General features: G+C 51.8%; 1 protein-coding gene across 5 annotated transcripts in view; it reads left to right on the top strand.

The window, feature by feature from the left end:
- Nucleotides 1–8,620, top strand: part of Slc45a1 (solute carrier family 45 member 1) — a 28,623-nt gene that overhangs the window by 15,006 nt on the left and 4,997 nt on the right. For 2 of the 5 annotated variants that reach the window (XM_031379544.1, XM_031379548.1), the window contains 4 exons: nucleotides 1,199–1,352; nucleotides 3,008–3,184; nucleotides 5,315–5,520; nucleotides 6,628–7,034. In XM_031379544.1, the coding sequence (XP_031235404.1) occupies nucleotides 1,199–1,352; nucleotides 3,008–3,184; nucleotides 5,315–5,520; nucleotides 6,628–6,894 (804 nt within the window). In that variant the 3' untranslated portion in view covers nucleotides 6,895–7,034. Of the gene's footprint in view, nucleotides 1–1,198; nucleotides 1,353–3,007; nucleotides 3,185–5,314; nucleotides 5,521–6,627; nucleotides 7,035–8,620 lie in introns of those variants that run through there. The other 3 variants (XM_031379547.1, XM_031379546.1, XM_031379545.1) reach the window with 3 other exon arrangements.

Genomic DNA, 8,620 nt, shown 5'->3' with positions numbered 1-8,620 from the left:
GTGGATGGATGGATGGATGGACGGATGGACAGACAGAAAGACAGATAAAGAAAATAATTTAGATTGTGGGCTGAAGGCTGTACCTCAGTTGGTAGACAGTTTCGATCCAGTTTTTGGCTCCCCAGTCACAGGGTGGGTGGTATGCGTGTGTAACCCCGGCACCTGGGAGCTTTACAGGACCATGTTTTTTGTTTTTTAAGTAAGCTAAATATGAACACAGCCAGGTTCAGGTTACCTGATGCTTTTAGCTGCCTTCTGCCATGAATGCGCTAACAAGCTTTGTTGGTATGGCTGCTCTGGGGTCCAGAGCAGCAGGCCGGCCTCCTGTTTCCTTTTCCCTCAAAGATAGTGTGGTGCCCACAGTGCCACCAGCTCCCGGACAGAGCACCATTCCCTCCCCCTCCTCCTCCCCCTCCCCCTTCTCCAAACAGCTCAATTCTGGCATTAGTTCCCACTGGAGTCTGTGCCTCCAAGGCGCTAGGGAGCAGAGCCTCATCTCCAAAAGGTTGGCAGCTATGCCAGTGGCCTTCAGTGCCTACCACATGCTGGGCCTCTCCTTTCATTCTGCTGACAGTGGGGTGTTTATGCTTAGGAGGAACCCCCTTGAGGGATGAGGTGTCCCCTGATGTGGCTAGCTGGCTGGTCTCCATGAGGCAGGAGACCCACCTGCACAGAGGGAGCTTTATGCTGGTCACCCTGAAGTAAGTTTTTACTGTCTTCTCTCATGGGAAAACAGTGAGGGCCGGCTGGGCTAAAACTGATCTGCATTTCGAGTGTGCGTGCATGTACACACGTTGCACATATATGTGGGGTCAGAGGTCAACTTTGGGTCCGCTTCAGATATCGTCCTCCTTGCTTTCTTGAGGCAGGGTCTCTTGGTGGCCTGTGACTTGCTGAGTAGGCTAGGCCGGCTGACCAGTAAGATGGGGACTCTGTCTGTCTCTGCCTTCTCAGTGCTGGGATTGCAAATATGGGTTTGATTTCTTTTCAACCTAGGTTCTGAGGCTGCAACTCATGTCTCATGTCTCATTTACCAATTGTCCCTCTCCTGTGACCTGTATTTATTTAAGTTAAAAAGGCCAGAGGTCGCTCTAGTGTGTGCTGAGTGCTGTGTGTGTTCTGCTCCTCAGCATACCTTGCCACCTCTGTGGGATGTGGGCCTAACGGCTCTGACTTGGTGTCTGTGGCTCTGTTACAGGTTGCAAACATTCTGCTGAATGGTGTGAAATACGAGAGCGAGCTGACGGGCTCCAGCGAGCAGTCGGAGCAGCCGCTGTCTCTGCGGCGCCTCTGTTCCACCATCTACAACATGCCCAAGGCACTGCGCAATCTCTGTGTCAATCATTTTCTGGGTGAGCCATGGTGCCCTGATCTGCGATGGGGTGCAGCCAGGGTGCTGTGTATGCTGAGCCTGGACACAGAGCCCCACATCTCAGGGCTTTTCATATCCTTAGTCTCCCAGGCAAGAGCAAGGATGGAGTGTGGGCCTGGCTGCTGCCCTGGAGGCTCTGCTCCAGGTTAAGCGATGAATCCACTAACTGGGGTATTGTTGGTGCTTGTGGATGCATGCAGACCTCCCATCCACCTGCAGACCTGATGGTGCTTTTTTTAATTATTATTTTTTATTTTTTTGTTTTTTCGAGACAGGGTTTCTCTGTGTAGCCCTGGCTGTCCTAGAACTCACTCTGTAGACCAGGCTGACCTCGAACTCAGAAATCCGCCTGCCTCTGCTTCCCAAGTGCTGGGATTAAAGGCGTGTGCCACCACTGCCCGGCCTGATGGCACTCTTAAAGCACCAGGACTTGGTGCTCTGGTGACCATGGAAACACCCCAGCTTGGTTTTTAGTCATTTGTTATTGAGTTGTTGGAGGTCTGGGGACGATAGGATTTGTAGTTGGGGATGGGCAAGCACAGGCAAGACTTAAAAACAACCTGAACCTTTCCTACACTGATCCTGCAGGGTGTCCCAGAGAAGCCAAAACCATGGATGGCACCCAAAACCTAGTGACAGGTGTTTAGTGGAGCACAGCTTATGCCAACAAGAGCTAAGCTAGGGCCACAGATGTCTAGCCCGGAGAAACATGAAAAGTGTTGGGATATATCTGTATTTGGACGCACTTTGCTGCTGCGGAAGTGGCTTAGTAAGAGTCGATGGGCTAAAGACGTAGGTCAGTAGGTAGAGCGCTTACATGGATTCTATTCCCAGCACTGCATAAACCAGGTATGCCTAGAATCCCAGTCCTCAGGGGTGGAGGTAGGGGGAGCACAAGTTTAAGGTCAGTTTTGGCCATGCCCTCATGTAACTTAAGCCCCTGCCTCAAAATTAAATGATAATAACAGGGGTGGAAGGGGGCAGGGGAGAGATGGCTCAGTCAGTTGGAATGCTTGCCACACAACATGGGGACCCAAGTCTGGTTCCCCAGCACCAGCACCACTGCCATCATCATCACAAGCAGCTGGACATGGCAGCACACGTCTGTAATGTCAGTACTGGTGAGATGGTGGCTCACAACCATCTGTAATGGGATCCAGTGCCCTCTTCTGTTATGTCTGAAGTGAAGGACAGAGTACTCACAAACATAAATAAATCTTAAAAAAAGAAAAAAAAACCACAAATTCCTATAGTTCTGGAAACCAAATTTCTCTCATTATGGAAACTGTCACAGATCAGCCAAAATGGAGGCACTTTACAAAGGTCCATGGCCCTGGCTAATATGGCTCAGGCTGGCCTTGAACTCCCGACCTCCTTGCTCTCACTTTCTAAGTGCTGAAACCACAGGTGTGAGCGACCAAGCCTGAGTTTCACGAATTACTTTCTGGCTAGCAAGAGTAGCAAGGAAGGAAGGGCAGGACCACAGCCTTGGTGGCCGCAGGTCACAGCCTCTGTCTTCGGAAGGGCAGGACCACAGCCTTGGTGGCCGCAGGTCACAGCCTCTGTCTTCGGAAGGGCAGGACCACAGCCTTGGTGGCCGCAGGTCACAGCCTCTGTCTGTCTGTCTTCCCCCAGGGTGGCTCTCATTTGAGGGCTTGCTGCTCTTTTACACGGACTTCATGGGCGAAGTGGTGTTTCAGGGCGACCCGAAGGCGCCGCACACATCGGAAGCGTACCAGAAGTACAACAGTGGTGTGACCATGGGCTGCTGGGGCATGTGCATCTACGCCTTCAGTGCTGCCTTGTACTCAGGTACCTGCTGTCTGCTGCATGCTCGCTTCCTAGTGGCTGACCAGCTGCGGGCCGGAAGTTCGAGTCCCTAGTTACCAGCTGTACTGACTGGACCCAGGGTAGATACCCGGGGTGCAGAGGCCAATCCTGTGAGTGTCAGGCCTCCAAAGAGGAGACATCCTAAAAGGGACATGACTAGATTTGTGCAGATCATGGGTTCACACACACACACACACACAGGCGCGCGAGCGCGAGCAAGCAAGGCTGGGCCTAGGGCAAGCCATGGGGCCGTATACATGGCTGGTGTATGGCTGCTAACTCCATTCTTTGTACAAAGCTTTGCAGAGCAGTAAGGCCTGAGGAGGAGGCAAGCCACCAGAGTGGTGATGTGGGGGGCGGAAAGAAGCAAGAGCGTTGAGTGCACGGTGGCTAGAGGTGAACATGAGGGGATGCTCCCGGGTAACCCCAGGGATTCCATGCTTAGTTCAACCCAGGACAGTCTCCTTGGGGCTGGGCTGACAGTGTGAAGCTCCGGGCTTCTGGGATCTTAGGGTAGTTCCAGATTCTGAGACCAAAGTGGCGCTAATGACACTTCTCAGCAGAGCCCCGTGGTCCCAAGTCAGTGATATTAAAGAAGGAGTTGGCATGGGGAGTCCTCGTGTGCTCCAAAAACAAGCAAACGAGGGCTCCTTTGTCTGTTTGTTTGTTTGTCGTCATTTAAAAATACAAAGCTGCTGGGAGGTGGTGGCACATGCCTTTCTTTAATCCCAGCACTTGGGAGGCAGACAGAGGCAGGTGGATTTCTTTTTTTGTTTTTGTTTTTTCGAGACAGGGTTTCTCTGTGTAGCCCTGGCTGTCCTGGAACTCACTCTGTAGACCAGGCTGGCCTCGAACTCAGAAATCTGCCTACCTCTGCCTGCCAAGTGCTGGGACTAAAGGCATGCGCCACCACTGCCTGGTGGCAGGTGGATTTCTGAGTTCGAGGCCAACCTGGTCTACAGAGTGAGTTCCAGGACAGCCAGGGCTATACAGAGAAACCATGTCTCAAAAAACCAAAATAAATAAATAAATATAAATAAATAAATAAAATAAAAAATAAAAATACAAAGCAGCTTGGGCTGGAGAGATGGCTCAGTGGTTAAGCACACTGACTCCTCTTCCAGGGGTCCTGAGTTCAATTCCTATCAACCACATGGTGGCTCACAACCATCTGTAATGAGATCTGACGCTCTCTTCTGGTGTGTCTGAAGACAGCGACAGTGTACTCACATGTAATAAAATAGATCTAAAAACAAAACGCCAGAGCAGCTGGCATGGCTCAGTGGGTGAAGGATGGCTCAGTGGGTAAGGCCTTGCCAAGCCTCATGGCTTGAGTTTGGTCCCCAGAGCCCACATAGTGGAAAAAGAAACTGACTTCAACAAATTGTCCTTTGACCTACACACACAAATATATGTATATATATATATATATATTTGGTACAAAGCCATTCTTGGCTCAGGGCCCACACTAAATACGACAGAGTAGGTGGGGGAGAGAGGAGTTGGGCGCTGCAGTTCATGGTGGAGAGACTCCTTAGCACTTACACGGTCCTGAGCTCCCGTGGATCACACACAGTATGACTCCTGCCTTCCGCCCCTTCCTGGGCTTAGGAAGGTGAGATGAACAAAGGGTGTTTGTAGGATAAGGTATAGCTCCGAGCAATAGTCTGTGTATGTGCTTAGCATGTTTGAAGCTGAGTTCGCTCCCCAAAGACCCCTGAAATAGATGTTGGTCTCCCTTGTGCACCCCTAGGGTGAGCACTTTGTGGGTACTGGGTCCCCCAGCTGGTGGCCTTCCGTTTTACTTGGCTCGTTGGCTGTCGAGATGAGGATGACACCCAGCCCAGAGGAAGACTTGCTGCTCTCGTCACTGAAGGTTTAGCCTAAGCTCCCAGGATCCTGAGCCCCTCAAGAATCTTTTAGAATCTGTAGGAGCCCCAGGCCCTTATGGGGCCGGTGTGAATGAGGACACCCCAGATCTTGCTCTACCATACAACAGGCCTGCAGGGGTGTCTTCCCTTTCTAGCCAGGGACAAGACACCTGCCATGCTGGTTCCCCGTGTCTCCCTCTGTCTGCTCTGCCCACCTACTCAGCCTTTGTCCTGCCTGCAGCTATCCTGGAGAAACTGGAGGAGTGTCTGAGCGTCCGAACCCTCTACTTCATCGCCTACCTCGCCTTCGGCCTGGGCACTGGATTGGCCACCCTCTCCAGGAACCTGTACGTGGTCCTGTCCCTCTGCACCACCTATGGTATCCTGTTCTCCACGCTCTGTACCCTGCCCTACTCTCTGCTCTGCGATTACTACCAGAGTAAGAAGGTGGGTATGGTCGCAACTTAGCAGAGAACTGTCCAGTGTGAGCTTCGAGGCCTCTGTCTAGAAACGGAGATTTATCTAGGCAGAGGGCTATAGCTCTGAATGGAGGGAGCCATTCTGAGTGTGTCCCCTCCGCTCCTGCAGCTGCCCGGGCAGCTGCTGGTACCTTCCCTCCCGCCTTTAGAGGCTTACACCCAGGCTACTTCTCACTCTGAACAGGTTCCTTATTAACACAGTGGTTCAAAGCTGGGTCGAGAGAAATGGGAGGAGGATACCATATGTGGACAGGAGGGTTTTTTGTTTGTTTGTTTGTTTGAAGTGGAGTGGATGTGGAAGACCTATGTTTTAACAAGGAAAAGAAAAGGGGTTGTTTTATTCAGCCCAGATTCTTTCCTATTGGTGTGTGTGTGTATGTGTGTGTGTGTGTGTGTGTGTGTGTATGTGTGTGTGTGGTTATGTGGGCCACCATTCATGTGTGCAAGTCAGAGGACAACTTCAGTGCAGTTGGTCTTCTCCTCCTACCTGCATACAGGTAGGTTCTGCAGATCACACAAGTTGTGACGCAAGCCCCTGTAGCCGCTGCACCCTCTTGTCGGCCCCCAGCATGGGTTCTTTTTTGGTAGCTGCACTGAGATCGAATCCCCCCACAGTCCCATGTAGCTAAAGCTGGCCTCAAAGTGGCTCTCCTGCCTCCTCCACTCCCTTGGTTCGGGGACTATAAGCATGTGCGATCAGACCATGCAGTGAGTGACTGAGCTGGGTGTGAATCGGGAGTTCAAGGTCATCTGCCACATAGTGAGTTTGAAGCCAGCTGGGGCTTTGAGAGCCCACCTCGAGAACTCAATAAAGTGAATGAAACATGTGAACTGTACAACTCAGTGGCTTTAGATAGATCGTGGAATTGTGCAGCCACGGTCCTGGAGTCACACAGGTGTTCAGGCAGGGACAGTCCGTGCCACCAGCCTTTCTTCTGGTTGTTACACCCCTCTGGATATTGGCTGACCCTTGCTTGGTCCTGTGCCTCCTGCCTGGTCTTCCTGGGCCCGTTCTTTCTCACTCCTGCAGGGAGGTTCTGGTAGGTTTGACTGATGTGACTTGTCTCCTGGTCAGTTTGCAGGGTCCAGTGCAGACGGCACGCGGCGTGGCATGGGAGTAGACATCTCGCTGCTTAGCTGCCAGTACTTTCTGGCTCAGATCCTTGTCTCTCTGGTCCTGGGGCCCCTGACCTCAGCTGTGGGCAGTGCCAATGGTGTGATGTACTTCTCCAGCCTCATGTCTTTCCTCGGCTGCCTCTACTCCTCCCTGTGTGTCACCTATGAAATCCCCTCGGGTGACGCAGCCGATGAGGAGCGCCAGCCCCTCCTGCTGAATGTCTGACGTCTCAGAATTTCAACTTTGGACTTGAAGGTGGTCTGCTGCAGGCTGGCCACTGAGAAACCAAAGGCCTTGGCAGCCAGCCAGTCTTCCAGTGGGATGTAAATACAGGCTAAATAAACAACAGCAGCAATCTTATGCAAGGTCGTGAGGTCACCTGGGCAGAGCTTCCTCTCCTTGGGGATGGGGATGGGGGTGGTGTAATGTGAAACTCATTTATCAAAACTGAAGATGGAATTCAGTTCTCAACAGTGGTTCTCCATCAAGAATGCTTTTGCTATCTCCCAGCTCCCGGAAGGTTTGCGACAGTGTCTGGTGCCATTTGTCATCCAAGGATATCACAAACATCCTAGGATTCACAGCCCCCTACCACAAAGGTTCATCCAGCCCAAGATGGGGGAGGCATGCTCCTCTGGGAACTGTGCCATATACTCTGCCCATTGCATCATAGTCATACAGTTTTGGGGGGAGTTGGGGGGGTAATTGGGCTGATAACTATCCATCCACTATCCATCCATCATCAATCCATCCATCCATCTACCACCTATCTATCTACCCTCCATCTATCCATCCATCAGCAATCCATTTATCCATCCATCTACCATCCATTCACTCACCCATCCATCCATCATCAATCTATCCACCATCTAGCCTTCCTTCCATCCATCCATCCATCCATCCATCCATCCATCCACTTGCTATATTGAAGGCTTGATCCCCAGCCTGCTGTGCAGTTGGCTGGGCCTCGTGGGAGGAAGATGGGTCATTAGGCACACCTTGAAGGGGATATTAAGATGGTGGCCTCTTCCTCTCTTTGCATCTTGCTGCCGTTAGCTGAGGAGTTCCTCAGTTACACATCTCATGTGATGCAACAGGGACCATGGCCTAGGACTCAAGATAACAAAGAATAACCCTTTTCTCATGTAAGCTAGTCTCTTGCACCATGCACTCACCCAGGAGATTCCAGTCAGTGCCCTAATGGGGGCTGGGAGCAGTTCCTCGGGGAATATAAATGAACAAGACGCCCTCCACCCAAAACTAATGAATACAAGTGGTGCTTTGAGGGGGAGTAGGGCAGGTGTCTAGGCTGCCCTCTGGTGAGGTGAGGTGCTACTGAGCAGTGCCCTACAGAGAGAGGGGCAATCGATGAATGAGTTGGTTGGCATGTCTTGAGTGGGAACATGCTTCAGTGTGCCCAAAGAAATGTCAGAGATCCAGCTGCCCACCTCACCTGCCTGCCTGAGCCTGATGTCCCTTTCCTTCTCAGCCATTCATCCCATAGATGAACACTGAAGGTCTCTGGGTGCTGGGGCTATACTGAGCCAGGCTTGCAGAGAGGATGAGAACACCTGGACCACGTCTCTGGGCTTCTCGTACTTCTTACTGACCTAGAGAGCATTGACTTCTCAAGACCTCTAGATACCTTCTGCCACTGACATCCCAGCTTGCTCAAGGCTCTTAGTGATGCCCCTGGGCCTCTCTCATCCTGCTGGTGACTAACTGGGGAGAGCTAGGTACCTAGTGCTCTAGGCATGGTGTGGGGCTATGTGGCCCCTAGTGCCTGCAGTGCATGGATGGTCTCTGACCAAATTGGTTCTGAGTCTATTGCCCAGTTCTCAAGAGAGTGTGAGCATCACCATGGGCGCGTATCAGCTTGCTCTGACCAGTTAGGGCCAGTTGAGCAGAAACTACCTGGCCTCTATGGTATGATTAAGCTACCTCTCCTTTG

This window comes from Mastomys coucha, unplaced genomic scaffold (genome assembly GCF_008632895.1).
Source record: "Mastomys coucha isolate ucsf_1 unplaced genomic scaffold, UCSF_Mcou_1 pScaffold18, whole genome shotgun sequence".
NCBI lineage: Eukaryota > Metazoa > Chordata > Mammalia > Rodentia > Muridae > Mastomys > Mastomys coucha.
Note: the sequence above shows the minus strand (reverse complement) of the source record. Positions and strands in the feature narration are given on the sequence as shown.